Source organism: Corapipo altera, unplaced genomic scaffold, assembly GCF_003945725.1.
Source record: "Corapipo altera isolate COAL_440 unplaced genomic scaffold, ASM394572v1 47, whole genome shotgun sequence".
Classification (NCBI taxonomy): domain Eukaryota; kingdom Metazoa; phylum Chordata; class Aves; order Passeriformes; family Pipridae; genus Corapipo; species Corapipo altera.
The window spans coordinates 7,745,850-7,770,965 of NW_020884897.1; the positions used below are offsets into that span (position 1 = coordinate 7,745,850).

At 37.7% G+C, this 25,116-nt stretch overlaps 1 protein-coding gene across 2 annotated transcripts in view; it reads left to right on the plus strand.

The window, feature by feature from the left end:
- Positions 1-25,116, plus strand: part of LMBR1 (limb development membrane protein 1) — a 66,905-nt gene that overhangs the window by 4,767 nt on the left and 37,022 nt on the right. Inside the window, exons 2-5 of one of the 2 annotated variants that reach the window (XM_027648448.1) lie at positions 10,966-11,038; positions 13,472-13,511; positions 15,910-16,049; positions 21,137-21,240. In XM_027648448.1, the coding sequence (XP_027504249.1) occupies positions 10,966-11,038; positions 13,472-13,511; positions 15,910-16,049; positions 21,137-21,240 (357 nt within the window). The remainder of the gene's footprint in view (positions 1-10,965; positions 11,039-13,471; positions 13,512-15,909; positions 16,050-21,136; positions 21,241-25,116) is intronic. The other variant, XM_027648449.1, reaches the window with a different exon arrangement.

A 25,116-nucleotide genomic window follows, 5' to 3' on the forward strand; every position in this document is an offset into this window, starting at 1 on the left:
GCAGATGTTGAAACTGGTGTCATATGTAGTTTTATATTAAACATGAGATGCTTCCATTTGAAGATCTAAAAGTTTTCAGGCTTCAGATACTAAATATTCTGAGAAACCTAGTTTCTCTATTTCTTAATGCAATTTCCTCTACGATAAGGCCTTTTTTTTTTAACCATACAGCTTTTTAATATTGTTTCTTTCTTTTTTTTTAAGGTGACAAGATTGTTATTTTATGTGCACAGATCTGAACATAAAAATAATTTCTAGCAGTTTAGAAAGGCCTTTTTAGGTAGTTGCAACTGTCATGTCTTTGATTGATTGTTTGTTTGTTTGCAATTTCACACTAATACCAATGACTTTGTTTTCTTTTCCGATTTCTTTTCATACCTTTTGTCGTGTTGTCCTGTTTTGGGGTAGATGGTGTTCAGGATTCTTCTATGAACTGGTTCAGGATTCTTCTATGAACTAGTGCAGTGTGGTTACTGCTGGCATTTGTCCCATATAGGGCTGTAAAATGAGAAAGCACCGTACTCCTGTTGGGAGTGTGCTCTTGTTCCTGACCAGTTCTGCCTCCTTAAAAAATTGTGATCTTCACAGACCCTTTTTCATGCCAGAAGTGATGATATTCTGCAAGTGGGCCAGGAAGAAAATACTGATTAGAAGGGTGGGTGATTTTTAAGAACAAACTTGCTACAAATACTGAAATTTTTTTAATCCATGCATTGAAAACTTAAAACTAATTTATACCTTAAATGGCTTCTTGTATCTCAAAAATAAAATTTTCCCAGGTTTCTCAGTATTGCTTCCTTTTACTTTTTCTCAAATATTTTGGAAAAGATTTGTATCTGAATAAAGACTTATTTGTGGTAGTGGCATGAGATATAAAGCTGAAAAATTGATGTGCATTGAACATAATTAAGTACATAAAATGTTGGCATAATTCTGTCATCTTAAAAATATACCTTTACTTGTAAACATGGGTGCTGTATTGAACTTTAAGAAGTGATGAGTCATCTTCTGGCTGCTTGTCCTTAGGATCAGCACTGTGGATCCATCTGGAATCAATAGGCATCTCCAAATACTTGGCGTAGACAAGTGGAGAGGGATACTTATTCCCAAAACAGAAACAGCTTTTGGAGAGCTCCACTTTTTCTGTTTACATAAAATAAGCATGAAAGGCTGAAGTATACAAAGGTGCAATTAGTTACAGTTCAAAATAATTCCCTTTGAGTTCCTGGTGTATTTCTTTGGAGTAGCAGTTGACCAGAAGGGTGACACACTTCATGGAAGGTACAGACATCTGTTTAAGAAAATTTTATGTTAAGGTATAATTAGATTTGAGAAAATCTAATGAAAAGTGGAAGAACTGACAGCAAACAAAACCAGCTGTTCATTGTAGGACCACAAACAAGCATATCCATCTTGGGTTTTGTTTGGGTAGCTGGGCATGGAGTGGAGAGACTGGATAAGATGCAGAATGTAACTGGGAGATGGGAGGGTTGTGATGACATCTCAGTCTTTGCTGTGATGGGGGATGCTGACTGTTACTGAGTTTATTAGCAGAAGACTCTGTAAAGAATTGTTTTCAGAGATGTTGAGGAGGGTTGAGGGGTGGGTGAGGAGGAGAGCAGAGCAGCAGTGGAGATGGTGGTAATGTCAGAGTGGAGAGAGAATTGAAGCATGTTGCCAGTGAGGTTGTGATAAGGAAGTTGGAATTCCATTCTGGTGACATACTTGGATATTTGGGTTAAGGAAGACTATCTAAAAAAACTATTCCATTCAACATAAGCTTACTGCTTTTATTTCAAGGTTAAGCGAGTGATTTTTTTGTTTTAAACTGAAGTGCTTTCTCCTTTCCTGTCTTTCACCCTCCCATATTTAATTTGGTATTTATTCTCATTTAGGAGGGCAGTGGTAACTCTTGTTAAGAAAGTCTTCTGCCTCACTCTCTACTCCCTTCATGCCCCCCTTCTTACCTTGAAAACTGCAGACGCTTTCCTATAAATGAGTGCTGTCAAATGACTTCTTGGGAACATTCACATGCAAGAATTTACATAACTTACAACACAGGAAGAGGAGAGAGTTTGCAAGTTGTGACTGTAGTTTGTTTTTATGCCTGTAATGTCCAGAAGGTGAGGATACAGCCAGGTAGAGATGACCTGGAATGAGCTACTGCCTCCAACCCCCGGATTAGGCATTCACGTGACAAGGGAAATTGCTTCATACTTTCATCAGCTTTGATCTGTGTTTTCTGGGGCCCAACTGACTCTCTTAAAGGTGGTTTCAAAACTCATGTTGCTGTTTCATCAGCTTGGTGTTGAATATGTATGGTAGTGTTGCTCAGCTGCTTCCCACGCAGAGGTTTCTAGTTTCTCGATTAATTGGATGTGTTAAAAGTTGTTTCTAACTACCAGCAGCACGATGGCAAGAGAGAGGCCTGTGCTTTGTACTGTTTTGATATTTGAACACTTCGATAATTTTTGAAAATTTTGATTAACTGGAAAGTATTCTATAGATCTGTGTTTTAGTTCCTCTGTTTCCAAATCACATGTGCTCCACAGCAGGTATCATGTTATCGATGGCACTGAAGTCTGTGTACTCTGCATATGACTGAGTTCAATACACAGAGGATAGAAGCACTGTATGTGTGTGATATTTTTTTTCCCCTTTCACCTTCTTGTCTTACAGTGGTGTGGTTACCAGGATAGGCTTCATGATTGTCATCAAAACACAGTACTTCAGAGTTTTACTATTGATTTTAAGCATCTGGTTATGCCTCTAGTATTCAATTTTTTTCCATTATCTCACTGTAATTTCTATTTTTCATATATTTATGGGAAGAACTGATGCTGATGAGTTTTAGTTGAATTTGACAATAGCAACATGTCTAAAATATTTGCTAAGTTGGACTGTGATCACTTATGTCCAGTAGAGAATTATGAAAACATACAGGTATTGCAGTTTAAATATGTTTGTGTTTTGGGAGTGCCACTTAAAAAATGCTACAGATGTATGTGTGAGAAGACAAGGAAGGGTATTTTTATGTGTTAGGATGAGAAAGTTCATTAGCTCTGTCTTCTAAGATATGCATTTTGCCCTGAAAAATTAATATGAGCCGAAGAAGCTGTCTTAAACAAATAAATTGTTTACTAAGTCTGTATTAATGAGACTTCCGAGGTTATTTTTTCAGAAATTAATGGAATGACTCTTAAATTTTAGTACAAATGTTATCATAGCCTGGCTGTGCAGTGTTGAGCAGTACCTTCATTCAGGGACAGAATGGTAGCATGGTCTGGGTTGGTGCTGTTGGTGTTAATTCTAGGGAGTGTTTCTAAATCGTGTGCTAATTTTGAAAAGTACTCTTGGCTCTGATTTTAATGGCATTGCTGTAGCCTGTACAGGTCAAAGAAAAATGACTTGCTGTCGTTTTCTGAGGGGGTTTGAGTGTATTACTGGGTGTGGAATACAGAACCCTGAACAAAGGTATCTTGGGCTTGTTACTAATAGTTGTGGAGATGCCATAATATCTTTTTTTTCCTCTCTACCTGGCAGTATAAATACATTGCCATTAAGCACCTAAAAGGGAATGTAAAAGCTAACAATTTATTGATTTGAATTCCTTCATTAGTTTGAAGTGGAGCTTTGCTGTTGGTGAAGTTAATGTGAATGTGGTTTTAGGTGAATGACATATGGAAGCTACCTTCTGAAGGGCTGTAGAAGCTGATTTTTATCTTCAGCAGAATTTCTAGCACATGGAATATATTTTTGGATGTTTTGTATTTTCTGTTGCATCCTGGAATCTTTTCCTAGATGAGCAAGTCTAGGCACCCAGCCTGTGAACCACTTATAATTATGATTTCTTGATGACTTAGGAACCAACAAAAAAAAGTGGGTCAACATCTTGTACATGTTTTAAGCCAGGGAGGAGTCCTGAGAGGAGACCGTACACATGGGGGAATCATGGTTGTGGAGGGTGGTGTTAATGAGGAAAATTAATCTGTAGACATAGGACATATTTGATATCTTCTCCTAAGGTTGAATTTAGTGTGTCATGCAGTGTATAGGGCTGGCTGATTGAGACTGAACTTAATCTAACCACAGAGTGCAGAGTTTTAAAGAATAAATAGTTAATATCTCATTTTGAGAAAAATAAGATGTCCAAAGCAGATGATATAATGAATGCCGAGGTAAAACTGAGAGCATAGTTGGAAGTTTTAGTTTTCTTTAGTGTACTTAGTTTGTTATAGGTCACTTACTGTTGACACATCCAAAACAGGTGGAACATCTTGTTTGCTTTTTAGATGTCAGTGGGATAATTGAGTTATTAGAAATAGACCAAGCAGAACTGTTTGTCTCCACCTGAATCTTCTTGCAGTTTATTCCTGTCATCCTTTCTGCAAGTAAACAAAAGCAGTTGCCAAGTGGAACAGTAAGAAGAAGCTATTTAGTTGCCATGTGGCATTTTAATGCACATTAAAGTACTTCAGCAGCGTGAGAGCAGTAAGAGATGAGTGTATTGTGCTGTGTTTGGTTGTTTTCTGTTACAGAAATTAAACCCGGGAAGTGCAACACAACTATTTTTCTGTATGTAGTAATCACAGGCAAAACACAGACAGTTCCGTTCTGAACGCTTAAACATGTAAATAGACATATTCTAGATGGTGATGTTACCCAGGGTGACTTCTGCCTTCTCTTTTTTCCGTGCTGTTTTTTCTACTTAGGGAAAAGGACACAGTCTGTAAATAACAACAAGAAGTGGAGATGTTCTTTGTTATGTCTGTAGCCTTTTTTTGCGTGTATCATTTGCATAGAAATGCTGGTGGATGTAATAACAGGAACAATTTTTGATACTGACACAGCCACTTTGTTTTAAAGTTATTTCCTTTCTTCCCTAACTCCTTAGTTTTTTAGAGCTTCCTGATCTTTCGTTTCTTACGTAACATAGTAAGATGCTGTTCACTTCTTGTCTGTTTTGCTCTTCCAGATTTTCTCTCCTTATGGTAGCTGCTACTATGCAATCAAGTGGGAGGAAATGATAACTTATCTGCTTTGATGCTTTTCAAGTCGAAATGAACATGTGTTGAACCTGTGTTTTGTGCTTGGAAGTGTGTTAAGTCAAAGAACATTACTAAGGTGTGTGACTTCTTTCTGTGAATGAGTTCTGTGGTTGTTCCTGCTGCTAAAAGTTGTTCTGTAAGATGTCTGGATCTTTGGAGGACACCCCTGACACAGTCCTAGAGGAGCCTGTGCTTACACTAATACTTTTAAACACATTCATAAATGACCTGGAGAAGGGTATAAATTATGAGGTGACTAAGTTTGTAATGGTGCCTCTTTATTTAGGACAGTAAAAAAGGCTGACTGGACTCCAAGCTCCTGCTCAGGGGAGGGTCACCTGTGGTGTCAGACTAGATTACTTAGGGCTTAAAAACCTCTGGGAATGGAGATTGTACAACCTTCCTGGGCAACTGGTTTCACTGCTTGTCTTTCCTCATGGAGTTGATTTCTTCTTGCCTTCAGTCTCATCCTCCCACTGACACCATGGTCAAGAGCTCAACTCTCTCTCCTTAGTGACCACCTCATAGGTACTGGCAAGCTACTGTCTGGTCCTCCTGAAGCCTTGTTTGTCTCAGGCTGAACACACTGAGGTCCTTCAGCCTGTCTGCACGAGGCAGGTGTTCCAGCCTCCTGACCATCTTCCTTGCTGCAATTACTGACATCTTTCCTGTACTGGAGTCTCCAAACTAGACTCGGCAACTACACGTGACAGGATGAATGCTGCCTGGAGTGAGATAATTACTTCCCATGATTATTGGCTTTGCTTCAGGTGATACAGCCCAGGATGCTCTTTGGAGTGTGTGCTACCAGGGCACGGTGATTGGGAGGTATTGGACAATTATTGGATAAGGCTCCTATGTGCTTTCTTCCTTGTGTAAACTACAGCTGTGCTTCCTGCACAACAGTTGGGAATAATTCCATCCTACATAAATAGAATCTGTGGATCTTCCTGTACATGAAAGTGCAGCTTTTGATGCACACACACATGAATTACAGTTGTAGAAGATGGTTGAATCTTGTTTGTAAGAGGAAAAAAAGGAGAATCTTACGCATTTTGAGCATAGTCTTTCTTATCATGAAAGGGTAGCTTTAGCCCTTGCAACAAAAAATGATGCTTTTTCCAATCTGAGGCATGAATTTCAGTGCCAGAGTTTTAAAGGTCATCCACATGGACAAATTAGTGTCAGCTGATCCTTGGTAATTGTTAGTGGGATAAGTACAACGTAATTTGAATTAGTTCAGGCTGTTATTGCTCGTGTTTAATGTCAGCCCCTTAGAGACACACAGTTACGAACTGAAATGTATGCAGGTGATCTCCAGCTCCATTCTCACAGGAGCTGTGTGGTACAGATCCAAAAGAATGACTTGGGTCATACTTGGATGACTTTGGGTGAGAAATCCAGAATTATGACTCTGTGGAAGAGTTGGATACCAGATACCTAAGAATGTAGAGCAGTGTGTCTCCAAGTAGCCTCTCTTGGCGTGTCTGGTGTGTGATCTAAGCAGGAGCATAAAGCACCTCCAGGGGAAGACAGGTTTCTTTTGCTTGTCCCACCAGAGGTTGTATTTGGTCCATGGGAAGAGGTGTGGATGAATTACGTGCGTGAGGTTTGAAGACTCCTTAATGTGCCCCCTGTTAAAAGGGAGCCCCTCTATGTGACACAGAATCCATGTGTTTTGTTTTCAGTTACTGAGTGGTGTGGAGGGGACACACACACACAAACATTAAAAATGATTAAGAATTGCTTCACTTGACTGTTTGGCTATAACTGTACACATTTCTTGGACTCCTTTTAATTTCCTTTGTGTTCTGATCCATCTGGTCAAACATGGACTGAGTTGTATTTCCCCACAAGGTGCCATAGTTGCATTTAAAGTAGTTCCCAGTCTAACTGTGGCAAAGTTGGAATGAATTTAAGGAAATAAATTTTAATATTGGAAGGTATTATTTCTTGTGAAGTGTGGGTTTTTTTCTCGTTTTTTTTTTTTTTTTTCAGTTAACACTGTCGGGGGCTGTCAGAAATCCTTACTCATCACATTTGAGTACAGTCTTTGCACAGTGTCTTTACTGTCTCTGCAAATCAAACCTGAAAGAGCTTCATTTGAGCTCCAGTGAAAAACTCCTTGCTGAGAACTTGGGGATCTGAGGAATATAGCTTGTCCTAGATTTGCTGTATTTTAGTATCCTTAACTTTTGTCTGCTCTTACTGTAGAGATGATGGCACGAATCTGCTTTCTGGTTGGAAACAGCTTGCAAAATGATTTAGATTTAGCATTATATTTCAGTGTTGGCTCCAATGCAGTCACATATGCTAGTTTTCTGAAGAAAAGATGGAATTTAAAGAATAAAGGCTTTTTTTTCCCACTGAAGATATCGATGTAGTTTTTTCTATGGTGTTCTGTTTTGAGTAGTGCCCTATTTCAGTATGACTACCTGTGCTTTTTAATAAGTGATTAGAAATGAAAGCTGACAGATGATTTAGGGTACTATGAACATATGCATATGAGAATTATCTCTCTTCCAGGAGATTTTTGGGAAGGTCAAATCAGGACTTGTTAAGAACTGTGTTTTCTGAAGCCACATGGCTATTGTTAGAGTGTTCCTTTTGTGGATGCCAAGGGCTGTACCCAGGAAATGCATTGAAAGGTATTTCTTAAACTAGGGTCAGTGTTCCTTAGTGGAAGAGCTGTAAAGGAACTGAGAAAGTGGCTGTATTGTACATGACAAAAGGTGGTGTGTTTTGGGAGGAAAAAAAAGCATTAAGGTATCAGAATTAAGAACAGTCTTGCTTAACTTAGGTGAAAATGAAGTAAACCACTCTGTTGTTAGCACAAACCTAGTCCTTCAGGAGATGTCAACACAAAAAAGGGTTAGAACATGGTTAGAAAGGACTCAATTACCCCAAAGCCATAGACATAGTGTGACTTTAAGGTGTGGGTTTTTTGTTTTTTTTTTTTTTTTTTTTTTTTTTTTTTAAAAAAGATGTGGTGATGAAGTTGAGCTCTAAATCCACGTTTTTACTGTAACTTGAGAGCTGCTCTGCTGGAAGTGTGGATGGATCCAGTGAATCAGAGGATAATGCTGAGTTACTCATGTGATTCTCAGGTGAATGTGGGGAAGCACTTTCAGCACAGCAAGAAGGACTTAATGCTGTTCCATACAGCTGTAAGGTTGTACCTGGAGTGCTGCACACAAACCCAGTCACTCATATGAGAAACATGAACTGAAGCTGAGCAAGTACAAACAAAGCTGGTTTTCTTTTTTCCCAGTACGAAATATCCTGAAACAAACAGCAGCACGAGGAATAAGAAGCCAGGATTGCAGCATGTCAGGACAGTGGAGCCTATTCTTCAGCTATCATGGGCAACACATTCCTTTTCCCCAGCTTAACTGAGTTCCACTCTATAAATAGTTAGGATGCTGACTTTAGCTATTCCCTTTAGAAAGCTGTTCAGAATGCATGGTTAGAAACAGTTCAGGATCAGAGGTTTCACCAGGTATGAATTGAGACTGCAGTAATATTTCTGAGTTTGCTGCTTGACTTGTTGTGGTCAGTATGAAGGACTTTTAGTTTATGAGTTCTCTTTTGCTAAGATCCTACAGCTTTCATTTATCAGAATTTATGTGTTTTCTTGCCCATCATTTCAAAATTATGTGAATTCTCAATAATAAACAACTTTATCAAACATGTACAAAGTTGTTCTCAATTCTGACAGAAGTAGGGGTATGATTACACCAAGATACATGCTTACCCCTTACTGCTGAGTTGCAAAGTAGCTGTTATTTAAAACCAGAAATGCAGCATTTGTTAGTTTGTGTTACTGGACAGCTTTTATCTGCTGTGCCCTTCAAAACATCTCCTTTATCTCAGTGGTACCTTTTAAGCACAGACCCACATTTTCATTGTAACCTTTCTATCACAGATAAAATAAAGGTCATTTGTTTTATTTGAAGGTACAAACAAGATTGCAGTAACTTTTGTTCTTGTTTTAAATAAAATTAAACCAAAAATGAAGTTAACTACATATTTCTTTTACGTCAGTACAGTGTTATTTGCATCTAAAAGATTTTTAAAGAATTCACTGACCCTGTGTACGTGATACCCGATTTTAAAAAGTGGGTGCCTAAAATTAGATGTCTCTGTCTGTAGCCTTGGTCTAGTTTTCAGAGGAACTGGAAGCTTGGAGAAGGATTCTCTTTCAGCACTGCCATTACATTTTCTGATGCTGACAGGATAAGCTGGGTCAGAGTACTGAAAAACCAAGGCTGTTCTCAGCTTCTTTTGTTCTTCCTGATTCAAAAATATACCAACTTTTTTTATTAAATCTTAATAATATTATTTATAATTAGAATTATTTATTTAAAGAATTGAATTCTTTATCAAAACCTTTTCCTCTTTGAAGCTTCCTGAGGAGAGTTGGAGTGGTGAGCTCTATTCAGATTAAATGTTTGAGTTTGGAGATCTAGTCATGAAATCTAATTTTCAGCATCTGTATTTTGGGTGTTGCTGCTGTGTATTGCCTGCACAGAGAATGAACTTGGTTGCCACTTTCAGACCTACAGCACTGTCCTACTTCTGGGAGGCACCTGTAGGGCAGTTCTAGGCACCCAAAGGCCTTGCTCAGATGCTTGGATATACTTTGGTTTTTTGAATCTGAAATGTCTGACTACACAAGGGAAATAACTTTCTCAGTTTATTTTTATCAGTATTTCATAAAAAAGCTGTCCTTCCTGAATAATGCATTCTTTCTCCCTCTGATTCTGCTGACTTGGATGCAATATGCTTACTTAGATGCAAATTTTCCAGGGTTATCATCACTACCTTCTCTTTCACTTTTCCCTTTTTCTTAGGGTAACTTTTCTGCTCCTGAGTTTTTTAAGACAGTGAGTTTTTCAAGGCAACAAATCTACAAATGATTGATTAAATAAGTAGATCAGCTATTGCCCAGTGAAGTTATTTTGCTGCACAGAAGATGCTTCCTTCTTGCTGCATTTCGGACTGAGTCACGTTTTTAAAGTATCAACACCCAAGGTGAAGGAAACAGTGTTGAGCCACTGATGCCTCATTCAGGAGCAAATAAAATGTGGGGTTTTTTTTGTTTGTTTGTTTTTTTGTTTTTAACCCCACAAAGACTTGGAGGGTTAAAACTGTCCTGCTGATCGATTCCTTTCCTCCAAGATTTCCGACATATTTGTAGGTGATTTGGTCTTACCTTTTTGTGTTGAAATTCCGGTGCTATGTCTTAGAAACAACTTGATGCAAGTCGCTCTGGGCTCAAGGTACATCTGACCTAAATAAGCCCCCAGCCTTATGAAGAGGGAGATTGTGCCCCTGGCTTCTGACTGTGAAGCAAACATCATGTTTGATGAGCTCAAGCTCATCCAGTGTAGGCACATGAGAGTCTCTCTGGAGGAATGAGTGTTGTCACCTGGAATTAATTTGATGGAAATAGTAAACATGTTTCTTTCTTTCCACAGCTTTACAGCTTACTCCAAAATAGATCTTCAGAGAGCCCCTTGTATAAGATACAATTATCCTTAGGTTACATGTGAAGGGCATATAAGTCTGATAACTTTCACAACTCAAGTGGATTCAAACTTCAAAAAACAACCCACTCCACCCACCCCTCCCCCAGACAAAAAAAATTACACTGTAAATAAGGCTTTTTTCTTAATTTTAGAGTAAAACTTGCTGGCCATATAATTGCCCAGTACCTGTTATTCTAATTAAACTGTTCTTATGAGTTTAGCTTTCTATTAATAAGATATAAAATGTAAGAGTCTTGAAATTTACATAGAATACACTCTTGTTGATGTGAATTCAGTTTTAAGTTGTCGAGACTGGATTTTCTGTTTATTAAAATCCAGACATTTCTTCACAACCTAATAGATGCAGTGTTTTTTTTCTTTTCCAGATCTGTTTTCTCCTGTTTGCTGTTCTCTACATAGTTTCCTACTTCATAATCACAAGATACAAAAGGAAAGCAGGTAAGCACAGAATTTTTAACATATCCAAAAATAATTCTATTTTTCAAGTGAATAGGTGATTTGTCTTCTCTCTGAAAAAAGAAAGCAGAAGAACAAGATCCTTGACTAAAAGTGTTTGCCAGGCTGCTGGTCTGGGGCAGCCTGGGCTGACCTGATTGTCTGTGCTGCTGTCTATGCTGCTGTCTTACCCTCTCTCTGTTTCCTCTGTCCCTGAGCCATGAGTTCCCAGATCCTCCCTTGTGCCTACTCTGGCACTCCTCAGGTCCTTTATTGTGCCATGAGGGATCACCAGGCAAGGCAGGGAGAGCACTGAAGTGTCTCAGACAGGGATCAGTGATGTTCTCACTCTACGATTGAGTGGGAGGGTCACAGTCCCTTGTTCTGTTGTGGTACTGTGACAGCCTAAATTTTAACTTTTTTGAGAGGGGAGAAAGGGATTAATGTCAAGTAGATGCTTCTACCTCCCTTGCTTTTAGATCCTGTTGCTCTCCTTTCACGTCAGCTTTTCCAGAATAAGTATCTTCAGCTCTGTTTTAGCACCAAAATCAAGTTGACAGCTTTAGCTGATAAAGTAAAATGTTACCAGTGATACAGAAGGAAAGTACTGTATTTCTTCTAAAAGTCCTGCTTTGCTCAGGTAAAGTTATTTTAGTGATCTTAACCTGTTCCTTATGACTTCCACTGAAGTCTTATTTCTTGAGACAATACTATCATTTTTTTTCCTTTAGAAACATTGTCTATCTGAAACTGGGCTGTAGGAAGCCCCATCATTTTCATCTATATTTTTTTCTAAAGACAGTAGCATAAAAATCTGTATAAAATGACAGAATCTTTGACTCTTGGCAGCTTATCTGGGACCTTGGTGCTTGCTAATAGTCAGTCATGCTGTAGAAACAATTCTTGTGCATGATGATCTTGGCACTTTGAGCTTTAATGGAAACTGTTTATTCAGCTATGGTGACCTGTGTTATGATAGAGCTGCTTTCATAGAAGGAATCACATTTTAAAAAGTAAATGCTTCATGAAATTTAATACCTTAAAAAAAGGTGCGTCTCTTTAAACGTAGGAAGTGAGACTGACATTATCCTCTGATCCTAATATGTATTTTGGATACTACAAAGCTGTTATTTGGAGATACAGAAAAACAGGAAGGGGAAACTGGTTTGGCAAATACTGTTGGATGCAAAGACACTTTTACTACCTTTTGCTGGCACTTAGTCTTGTCTAGGAAGAGGAAATACTCTGCAGCTGTCTTTGTAAAAACTCTGTGAGTATTTAGGTAGACAAACCTTGTAGCTTGATGGGATCTTCCTGATGAGACATTTTTTAAGAGTTAACACAACTGGAACTCTTTAAGGACAAATTGTTCATTCTTTATCCAAAAAGCTCTGTAGCCAAAATGATTCATAAGAGACCTTGCCTTAGTCTCTCAAAATACCATGAGCTTCCCATCAAAAAAACCCCAACAACCCCATGTACTTTCACAGAAGAATTTCAAAATAGCATGATGTTAGTGGTTACATGTTTATTTCAAGTGTGTGCATGACTCTTAAGTACATAAAACACCTGACTTTATTTATGCTTAGATTTTAAAATAGATTTGATTTACGTCTTATGGAAATAACATATGACAAATGCAAGAAAGCTGAATGTAAGATGATTTCAAATTTAAAAATGCTTACATTTGTGTACTGATGTAGAGAAGATTGTAAAGAATAAATGATGTGTTAGTGATTGATCTCTTAGTTAGATGCTGATATTATTTCAAATAGTTGTAGTATTAAGCGAGGAATAAATAAACAAAAATTGTCTAAAATGTGAAATACCAGAAAGGAAGCCATGATACCTTAAATCCAAAACAAATAGCAAGAATAACAAGACCCTTCCTTGTTGTCACAAACCCTCAGGATCTGGGAAGAGGGATAAGTAAGGGGAAGCAACTGAATAATCATCACTACTGCTCTGGGAATGCTTTCTTGTTTTGAGAAGACATTAATACTGAAAATGAAACATCTATTTAGGGATTTCCAGCAGTAATTAGCTTGGACCCTAAGACTTTCCTATAGCTTGCCTGCTCTCCCTGGTTTCAGAGATGCCCAAAGGGACAGTTTCTAATGGCAGCCATGGCAGTAGTAGTCCGAAGGTGTGTTTGCCACAGAGCCCTCTGGAAGGTGTTTCTAAGAAATTTTGATCTGCGTTATTTAAGTAAAGTGAAATAACTTCGTTGTTACATTGATTGAAGAGAGTTCAACTAGGGAAAAAAAAAAAAGCAAGAGTATTCATTTTTGGAAGGAACCCTCTTAAAATATTGATGCTAATAAATTGTATGTCTAAATTTTAATTGCAAATTAAAATCATTCCTATGTATATACATTTTAACCTGAGGAAAGACATGTAAGTATTGAATATAACCTGCTGTAATTTAATTTTCAGATGAGCAAGAGGATGAAGATGCCATTGTTAACAGAATATCGTATGTATAGCTCTTCTGTGCAGAACTTTTTTTCCTGAATATATTGTTATGATAAGAATCTTGTGTGCTTTCAGATAAATAACAACCCTTTTTAGATGTGACAACAAATAGATTGCTGGAGGACAGAGGAAAAAGATTTGGTTATGTGGTACCTTGTGCTATCAAAGTTTGGTCTAGGGCTTTTTCCGCCTGTGGTTTTCTTGGTAGGCATGAACACTGCATTAGCCAGAATATTGTGTGAGGACCTGATGCAAGAGGTAGAACTCAGTGCAAGACCTGCACCTAAGTTTAGATCTCTAAAATGCAGGTATTTGAAGTTGCCCCTGTAGTCGATGGAAGCCCTGTCAAGGGAGGCAGTGGATCCTTGGAAGAAAGTTAGCTCCCTGTGAAGTAGACATCTGTAACTGATCATTGTAAAAAAGCTTAAAAAAGAATAACAAGTGGAAGACAAACACTTGCCAGACCTGCTTGTTTGCCAGCAACTCTGTCTTCATCCTGTTCCTTTATGAAACTGGATATTAATATCTCCTATTTAAATATTGCTCAGGATTTACAGAACATCCGTGAGCTGTTGCTGCCATCTCAATTACATGATTTGCTGAACTGTGTGAACCTGCTACTTGCTTATGACAATGTTCTTAGCTCTTTCCTGGTGGTACTGTCATCCTCTTGGAAGGAGAGCTCTTTGAGTACTTTATTGATTTGTCTTGTACCCTGGGAAGGTGCCGAGTACATTGCAAGCTGTTCACTTTTAGGTGTGCAGTGGTGGCAAGCACAAGATGTAAAATAGATGTACAAAGGAGATGTAAATCTTAGGTGCACTTCTCCCAGTAGTGTGATACTGATGCTTTTTATGAATTCAAAACATCTATTTGCCACAAGGTCTACTTCAGATCTAGAGAACAATACATATTTTTAAATGCCATGAAGCTGTTCCCTCTCAAGTCCAGGAACATCTCTCCTGTGCTTTTAAGACTACAGTGACAGCTCTTCTAGATTGAATTACTTTTATAGCACCTGTGGTCCACCTGTGGTTCTGCATTTTTCAGTATTCAAAGGGTAAAATTTGTCTTGTTAATTGTTAACCCCCTGCGTTTGTTTTCTAATTTAGCTTTAAAATACAACAAACATACACTGTGTTTGCATGAAGAACAACTTAAGACAAGCTTAGCACTTCCATCAGAGTCATAGCATTTTGTCAAAAGTGTTGTTATAAATACAAAATGCTGTTTTTCTTTCAGCATAAGCTTTCTTGTTCCTTAGGAGTGTGCATGTTGTTTTTCAAAAAGCAATAACTCTCAAGCATCTGTACACAGATTTTTCTTCACGTGACGTAATTGTCAGGACTTAAGAGGGGTGTGTGCAGAGAAAACAAAACCAAACTGCTGTAGCACATTTCTGTAGTGTGTTAGGTTTCACAGTTCTGTCTTAGAATACTTAAACATCCTTAAATCAATGAAAAAAAAAAAAGTCTCAGAAACCAACAACAATAGCATAAGAATATTTTTAAAAATAAAATTAGTCACTCAGACTTTCTTCTCTTGATTAAGTATTGTGTAAATGAAAAATGGATTTGTAGACTGTTAAGGAAAAGTAAAGTTTCTGTAAGCAAGTTACTGATGCTCCTGTTGTAGTGATGATCTATTTAAGATCATATTTTTTGTCATGCTATTTTTAGAATTATTTCTAATTTTATTGTAGCATTGTATTTGTTCTGTAAGGATGTTTTTGTTGTTGTTTTTTTTTTTTTCTAAGAACGCAGTTCTTTTTAATGCCACAAGGTGGCATTTACTATAAGTTGTATTTGAGATCTGCAAAGAATAAGCTTAAATATTTGAAATAATTCTGACAATTTCTGAGTATTGACTTTACAGCTATGAGATGATAACTCAAATAACTACTTTGTGAAAGAAAAGCAAATTTTTTAAAATTTGGTGTTAAAATATTTATGTATAATTGTACTCTTTAGACATTAGAAAGCTGTTCTGCTTTTAAAAATTGTACTAAGAATATAGAAATGGATTTTTTATTTTCTTACATATGTGTGTATGTGGGAAATGAAAACTAAAAGAGGAGACTTATGAAAGGATATTTCATGAACTCCAGTAATACAACCTTTGTATCACATTGGAATTGAAAGCATGCAAGTCCCAAGAGAATAATCATGGTAGTTGGTAAAAACTAATTCTTTTACTGGATTCTGTAAACTATTTGATAACTGAAATTTGGTTTTTGGAAGTGAAATGTTGTGGAAATCTCAGTTTTTCCTGCCCGTTTACAATGTAAGAATGTGTTGCCTTCAGCCCCTGACTGACAGGTAGGCTAAGCTAACTAGTTTTTTTCCCTCCCTGTTCAGAGCATGTTGGTGGTAACAGTGGTACATTTCTTTAAATTTCAGGCTGTTCTTGAGCACCTTCACTCTAGCAGTTTCAGCTGGTGCAGTCCTGCTTCTACCTTTCTCAATAATCAGCAATGAGATCCTGCTTTCTTTTCCACAAAACTACTATATTCAGTGGTTAAATGGCTCACTAATTCATGGTTAGTACTCGGCATAATGTAATTAAAATGGATGTCTTCATTATACTTGCACAGATGTGTTCTTATTTTCAAACTGATAACTCCATTTTCATTTAATATGCTAATTGAATTGTTAATGTTCTGTTGGCTCATTGTTTTTGCTGCTGTGTGATATTTCACAAAATCTGTCTTAACTGTTCTGTTGGTTGTTTTTTTTAAGAATTAGGCAGACTTGATGGAATTAAACCAAATTCACTGCTTTGAATATTAATGTAAATAAGAGCTACTAGAAGCTAACTTGAAACATGCTATTCAAGCTTCTTCTTTGTGTGTTAATGCAAGATTCATGTTCCTTTCTCTTTAAGATGATAGCTATTAAATTTATTCTCAAAATAAAAAACCATGTTTTAAGAAACTTGCTATGAATATAAGCGTATCGTGGTAAAGACGTGCAGTAAAATAGTAACTGGTGAAAACAGGATGTTCTTTGGTAGATTTGGCTGGAGAAAGTAGGTTTACTATGTGAAACTATTTAATATGGAACAAATAATTTACAAGTTAACTGTGGTGTCCTTTTAGCTCTCGAGAAGAGATAGTAATTTGGCTTGAGTGGATATTTCTCTGAAAAAATGTATGCTTTTGCTAAATGTCTAATAACACAACTAGAAAATTCATGAATTTCCAGATCCCTCACTTGCAAGGATGAGTTTTGGGTGTTTTTGTTTGTTTGTTTGTTTGTTTTTTTGTGAAGTGAGAGGCCAGAAGTGGTGTTTGCAGAACATAAAGGAATGATTCTTCACAGTGGGGATGATTGGACAGTGGAAAAGGTTGTCCAGAGACACTGGGAGATCTTGAAAGTTTTCTAAAACTCAGCTGGTTAAAGCCCTGAGCAACCTGATTGCATCTGCTGTTTAGTTTTTTTTAAAGGCAGATTAGACTATGTGACTTTAGAAGTTCTTTCTAGTTGAGTTATTCTATGATTTGTTTTGTCACACATCGTGGGGGATTATTAATTTGGTATGTCTCCTCTATGGGAAGAAAAAAACCCCAGCTAATTCTCATTTTTCATGTGGCTTTGGCTGCTTAGACCTTTACATGCTTTACTCCCAAACATAAGAAAAAAATAAAATAAATCCTTCCCTCTGTGTCTGAATTGTCTTTGGAAAAAGGACAGTAAAATATTTCAGAGACTGAAAATGATATAATAGCTAATTCAGAATTTTTCCCTTTGTCAGAATTGCTACACTACAGCAGAAAATTTGGGTTAACAAGAAAGCTGCTGGAGTAAGTAGCTGTCAAATAAGAAGGCTTTTGAATTTTCCAGTGACCATCTTCTTTTGATTTTAATGTGGTCATCTTTGGAAAGTACCACTTTATGCCCACACAGTGTAATTTGTATTCTGTAAGTCCAATAGCAGTAGCTATAGCAGGAAAGTAAATTCAGCATCTTGGTGCTTCCAGGTGTGTGTATTGCAAAGCTTACCGTAGGGGCAGGGATGACTGTGGTGTGAGTTAAATCGGCGTGAAGAACTCCAGGAGCATCAGGAGATTTTGGATCTGTGTGTGGAAGGTTTCCCTGGGGGAAGAGCTCCCTCTTGTGGCACTCACCGGGTTTGCACACCCGCGTTTCCCGGCTCTGAACGCTGTTGTGTCTGGCAGGACCCCGGCGAGGTCAGCGACAAATACCTGTGCGAGCTGTGAGAGCTCGTAGTGCCTTTGGAAGCATTGAAGCCCAGCCAAAGTTATGTCTCTGTCCAGCACAGCCTTCGCGTACGGCTTGTGTACTGCTTTGCAAGTGTTATCAAATGGAAGAATTTGTATTGCTTGAAAACACTTCATTTTTTTCTAGATTTATCAATTACAGCTATGAGGTTCTTGAACCTGACACGAAGGGATTTTATACTTCACATAGTTGCTTTATTTGTGGCATATAGAAAAGTAGAAAATGTATGCCTCAAATATTTGAAACTAGGCAGAAAGGCAGAAAAAACTTCTAAAGCCTGGATCCATTATGAGCACTCTTACCTAATTAATACATGCTGAACTAAACCCAGAACTAGTTCTGACAGCTGGTGTTCCCCTGTGCAGCTGTTGGGTACAACCACCAGGTGGGGGTAAAACGTAATGAAACTGCCATGAATAGGAAGAATGACAAATTGCTCAGGGTCTGATCTGTTTGCCAAAGACTGAGAGATTTTTAATTTCTGTGTTTTATTAACATGTTTTATGGGGGACATTCTTAAGTCACTACAAATGCAAAGGAAAAAAAATAAAATATTCTAATAGACAGCTTAAAGCTTTTTCGTATGTTGATGTCTGCAATTTTATGATGCAGTCAGTGTAGTAGGAAATAATTCTTTTTCTGGGTCTATTTTAATTTGATTTCTGAAATATCAAATTAGGATAAGAAATATGGAGGGCTCTGTATGTTCCTTACTTTGAGGAACGTGCTTTTGTCTGTCAGCAGCAGAACATCACTGTCCTTCCCTCTCAACTTCAGGTGCATATTGTAGCTCTGCAATTCAATATTCTGTAAATGTGGTTGGTATCAACTGGTAATGTGTAAGTTTGTGGATTTTAACTTCTTAAAAATCATCCTGGATATGCACCACTCTTCCCTTCCTCAAAATGCTCTGCATGCTGTGCAGCACCTAAGCACTGTTTTGTATTGTAAGATACATGTGTAATAGAGCTGCTGAAATTAGGACAAGCAGGTATTCAGCTTTGCATTAGGTGACTGAATGCACTGTCTGTCTTCAGTTAGAGAAAACTGCTGAAATAAGACTCCCACCCCCATCTAGTAGTATTTCTACTCTAACTCTGGTGTCTTACTTGTTAGGGAGGAAAAAAAAAAAGCAGACTGCTTGAGTTAATGTCCCCTCCTAAGGGCTGTTAATGACATTCTTGCTGATGTTGCTATGCCTGAATGTTTCTCGAATGGTAACAGGAGCTTCCTGGCTAAGCAAATTCAAAAGGAAAAATCCCCTTCTTTGTTAGCTGGAGTTTAGCCACCTTTAGGCAGTCTGTTTTCCTTAGCAATTGAGTGTTATATTTCACGCATCTATTGGAATTTTCTCGGGTTTTTTTCTGTGGTGTATTTGGGTAAGTTTAGTTCCTGGTGTCCTGGTGCTGTCAATTGCTGAAGTAGTAGTTCTTTTGGTCCCCTGCCTCCCTCTTCTCCCCTCGTTTTTATTTCTTCTTCAAATTTAAATAATGTCATTTAAGGAGATAGGAAGTATATGGTGAAAGCATTTTTTAGGAGGGTATAGGTGAAGATCACTGCTAAGTATTTTACTTTTGGAACTACGTACAGAAATTCTCTCAATAGTGAATTCCCCACACACCCAGTAAATGTCTCTTTCCTTACCTATTCTTTCCAAAATGAACAGTTTCAAAGAAGAAAAGGAAAAAAAACCTCTACATGGGAAGAAAGGAAACAAACAAAGCTGTTAGTTCAAATTTTCTTATCATGGCGGATATTCTTTTTTCAGTGATATTCAGGTGATATAACATAATCCCACAGAATTGTGGAAACGTGTGCTTTAGGGAAGGTGAGGGACTGAGTCTGTTTTTCTCTACAAGGTAAAAGCTGTTTTTTTCAGGATGCAGAACATGTGACAATAGTTAGACCTCTTAGTTGCAAAACTGCAGGTAAGCTTCTGCTTTTATAAAGAAGAAACACCACATCCTGTACAACTTCTGATAGGATGAGTGATGATGGGTTTATGTTTAGGCACCAGAAACTGGCTGTTCAGAAAGTGTTTGGCTTAGAAAATCTTTATAGAGCAGATACCCTAATGGAGATTAGCTGTCACTCCAGGCTGTTTGCTAAACCTATTCCCTTCCTGCAGATGTCACATGTGTCTTACAGATGTCCTAGTTGTAAGTAGTTGTTGATTTTTCCCGTGGTTGAGAATGGTTGAGGTTGGAAGGAGCTCTGGAAATAACCTGCTCCAAGCAGGGTTGGTCAGAGAAGGCTGCTCAAGGCACTGCCCATTTGGGTTTGAATATGTTGAAGGGTGGAGGTTACAAAACCTATGGGCAACCTGTTTGAGTACACTCACAGTGGAAAACATTTGGGATTTTTAGTTTGTTTGTTTTTCTTCTTTCCTCTTATGACCAAGTAGATTTTCCAGTTTTTCAGTTCATGCTCATTACCTCTTCTCCATTCACTGGATACCACTGTGAAGATCTGACTGTTTTCCTTTCCTCCTCCCTCATCAGATATTTTTACACATTGATATAATCTCCCTGAGTCTGCTCTTCTCTGCTCTCTGTCCATTTGTCCAGCTCGTTGAGGTTCATCGGAGTGGCAGGGGAGGACACTCCTCTTCCCCTTCTTTTCTCTTGAACAGACTTGCTGGGGATTTGGTCTCTGCCATCAGCCAGGTCACTGATGAAGATGTTAAACCCACCATGAACTCCATGAGGTTTATATAGCACTGGTGACTGGCTTTCAGCCTGACTTTGTCCTGCTGGTCACAACCCTGGGAGCCCAGAAGCTGATCCGGTGTTCGGTCCACTTATCTAGACCTTACTTCTTTAATTGGACTGTGAGGGGATTTATAGGAGATGATTGAAAGCCTTACTAAAGTTGAGGTAAACAACATCTACTGCTTTCCTCTTGCCTACTGAGCCAGTGGAAGGCTGTTGTTGCTGTCTTCTGGTTTGGAGGTGACAATGGCATTTGTGTATTGCTCATGTTAAAATCCATGGTTTGTCAGAGTTTCTCTTGGAAAAAATATGGGAGGAAGTGATTACACAGAACTGATTCTTGTGAGATTCACTGATCATAGTAAAATACTTTTGTCCTGAAAACTTTGAAGACAGTTCTCTAAAGAGCCTTCCATGAGATTTTGTGGAAGTAGTCCGTGGTTTCAGACGTTTGCTGCTGTGTAAGTTGGTATCCAGTTTTTGTTTGAAGAACATTACACAGAGAAATGGATGTTTTTCAGCAATGACCTGCCAATAACTGTATCCATAAAAACCTGCCTTCTGTTAGCACTTGTATGTATACTACTTTGTTATATATAAGGGAGGAAAATGTAGTATCTTTAACTTTTAAACCTTAGAAACATGTAATGTAAACTTTTTCTTGTCTGTTGCAGGTTTGTGGAATCTTGCTTCTCTTTTTTCAAATCTCTGTTTGTTTGTGTTGATGCCCTTTGCGTTTTTTTTCCTGGAATCAGAAGGATTTGCTGGCTTAAAAAAGGTAGGAAAACACTGTTAAATATGGAGTAATTGCAGTATATATTTCCTTTTCAGTCCTTGTTTCCGATGAAACTGAAATTATAAATTTGGGAGGATTTGGCTCTGGGATGTGTGTGCTTGTGTGAAGGTGTAAATACGGCTGCACAGTCTTGCACAAGCCACTGTATGGGGGGAAAAAGGTATCTTTAAAAGCTACATGTACCGAGACCAACTCTTTGGGTTGGTTTTTGTTTTGTTTTGTTTGTTTTTGTTTAAATGAAATTATTTAATCAAGATTTTATTTTTTGGAAAATGCGTTTTTTGGGGGAGGATGGTAAAAGGAGAGAAGATTCAATAAGTACACTAGAAATAACAAGGAAAAAGAACACAGGTTTCTGGCTAATAGGAAGGGTGATTAAATAACAGATGATCCTGTGAAGGCAAGCTTCATTTATGAATTTTAAAATTACAAACGTCCCAGAGGAGATTCAAGTATGGTCAGTATTTAAATAATATGTTAAGAAAACTGTCTTAAATGGGTAAAGAATAACCTAAAATATTCAACTTAGTTGAATATAATTAGGAGAGCCAAGTATTTCAGTGAGACATGGAACTTGGCAAAGCAGTTTTTGAACAATAGAATGATAACGGTTGTGTTAATATGTGAACTAAAGAATTACAGTGAAAAATTACTATAATGGAGGCACATCAAAATGAATTTCAAATCATAAATATCAAATAGATTAAACTGGAATGACTGTCAGGGGACCAATTGTAGCCCGTTTCCATTAATCTTTATCATCCAAATGATTACACTTTTGTTTTTAATGATACTACACTTGAGGGAATTCTGCTCCCTTTGGATGACAGTTCTCAGAAAGCAAAGGGTCTTGGAAAGTGATCTGAAGTCTGGAAAATGAAAAGAATTAAATATGGATACGAAAGGCTATGAATCCTTGATGGATGGCATGCCATGTAAAGCCACAGGGGCATAGTTGTGTCTGGAAGGAAAACGTAATTCCTGGTTGCATTGACAGGAACTGGCATGGAGGCAGTGATGTTGCCATTTTTACTCTTGATGGAATTAGGGAAAACTCAACTGAAGTGCTGCATTCAAGTTGGGATTTTAGGGCTCATTTAAGAGAGAAACCAGATCCTTCATGCAGTAGTTTCTAAGAAAAATTTTAGTTTGAGAGAACAACGTGGAGAAGCGAAAACTGTGTTCCACGGCTGAAGGTACTGGGCAATATTACTTAGACTGAGCTGTGGCAGAAAACACCACCCTGGCCGGGCCCTGCTGGTGTGTAAATGTTGTTTGGTGTCGCCCGTGCTGAGTTGATGATGCCACGTCTTTGCTGTGTATTGACTAAACTGCAGATGTGTGTCCAGGGCCCTTCAGCTACGAGTTTGGATGACCAAACTAATGCATTCAACTTCAAAGGAGTTTGATGATGAGCTACTGTGTTTAACTCCTTTTGTCACTCTTGGCTGGAAGACACTCTCCTCTCTTCTTCCTCCACTTCAGGTGTCTACAGGCCTAAGAACTTTTAGCAACTCCATTTGTCCTTCCAGTTTTTGTGTGGAGGCCACCTCATTTTCCTTTAAGTATCTAGCCATTGTTAATATGTATCTTTTCTTCTAAAAAAATAAGTTAACTGATTTCAGTGAGGTTTTTGTCTCCTGCAATCCAACAAAACCAAGGATTCTCTCCATTAGCGTACCAGGTACCATCATTCTGGTGCATCCCCTCGACTTGCAGAGTTCTCTTGGCTCCAACAGATACTTTAGGTATCCTGGATACATTGAACTTGCACTTTACATGAAAATTTGATAGTAACAGTGATAGTGGCTATCAATAAATCCCATTCAAGATAAATAAGATGACCATTACATGTTTAAGCTTGGAAGCATCTGTAACTCCAGATGAGATAGAACCATAATCTTTTTCAGATGTCAGGAAAAAGGGGATTGTTGCTGCTTTAGAGTAGTTTGGCTTTTCCATGGGGTAGATGAGATCAGATTTTAGTATTAAGACCCACCTTTTGAAAGGGCAGTGAACTCAATTTTCGAATTTTTTTTTTTACTTCTCGATGTTTTTGGAACATCCCAGATGCCAAATGTGATTCCTGGTATAAGTGCTCAAGGCCTTTATCCAAGTTCTACCAGACTGCTCTATTTCAAAGTATCCAGAATGGATGCAGACATACTGAATTGTTTGTTCAGTTTTGAGTGAGCCTTAAGGCCGATGGTGAAGATGTAGAAATTGTGGTCTATTTTAATATGAACATACCTTGTCTTTGATCACTTTTGTTGGAAAATAAATGTCACTTCTGGACTAAGTTGATAGTTAAAATTGAATGTGCTGTTCTGTTCAGATGCTCCTGCAGATAAACAATTCTAATTGCAATAATTACTACATATATTTTAAAATATTACATCACATAATTGGGTACTTAGAATCTGGGAAAATTTATGATTAATCAAACTCGGGATTACATGTAGGCTTTTCAGTTCTAGAATCTGTGAAGGAAGGGTATTTCCCATCTTATTTTACTTCCTGTAGATTTTTGTCATATTTCTTACCTCTTTTCAGATAATATTTTGAGACCATGATTGCTTTGTAGAATTCTGTTACTTTAACGAATTATGTTGTGTAAATTTTAAAAAATGTTGTATTTTGTCATCCATCAAATCAAACTAATGGACCAGAGAGATAAAACATTGTTCAAATGCTATTACTGTTCGCTGGGAAAATCAAGATTTCGGTGGTCTCAATTTAAAAGAACATTTCATACATTTGGCAAAACTTGCAGCATTTAAGAGAAGAGCAAGGTCTAGTGTAAGTGTAAAGACATTCAGTAAAGAGATTTGGCATGGGTATGTAATCTTTAATCTTTCATTTGGGAGTTGTAAAAGCAGTTGATTCTAGATACCCAACTCAGCTCAAAGTTTGGATAAAATGACTGCTGCTATGGAAGCTTTTATGCAAGTCATCTTGAATTTGTCATTGAATTACCTTCGTTATAATGACTACATAGGTCATCTGAGATTTAGGTGTGCACAGTGGGGATGTCTATTTGAACGTGTTCATATATGAATTACTTGCTGGATTTTGATAAAAGTTCTGAAAATGAATCATTAAAAGAGGTTCATTTCTGAAATGGAACAGTTTTTTTTACTTTTTAATGGATATCTTTGTTCAGATTAAATAGCAACAGTAATTTTAGTTATTATCACATATGGACTTAACCCCCAAAGTTTTTAGCCATCTGTTTGGGTGTTTATCATAGATTGTGCTATAAGAGCTGATTTTATGCACTGACTGTAATGTGACTTTTTTGCAAGCTATGATATTTCAAATAGCTCATAGGTTGCTGTTAAAGCTTTGTATAACCTTTCTTTCCATGTTCCTGTATTGTAGCCTCACTCCCTTAACTGAGTTTCCTGAATCAGAATGGGTTTGATTAACCATCTTCCAATTTGCTAAGGTTTTTTTTCTTGGCTGCTAGTATACTTTCTAAATGGCACATGGCCCCCCTTATAGACTGAGTTTGATTCCCCAGGGCAACAGTTTAAAACAACCAAGGGCTTGCATATTGTGCAGAGGAGAGAAATTCGGAAATTAGATACTCACCATGGACGGATGCAGTGCTCTGCTGAAATTCAGACTGATTCCTTGCCTAGTTTTTAATAAAAAACCAGTATGTTAATTCAAAAAGGGCATTTTGGGCCTAGGGATGTTGACCATGCCCTTTTAAAGAGCTTAAGTGCTGCTCTTTGCTCTAGTTTATTTCCATTTAATGGCAGTTGCAGATTTCTGATATCAGAACAATAATTAGAAAAACAATATTGGAGGTGTATGATATGCAGACATGTATGTGCATATATGTGTGTATGC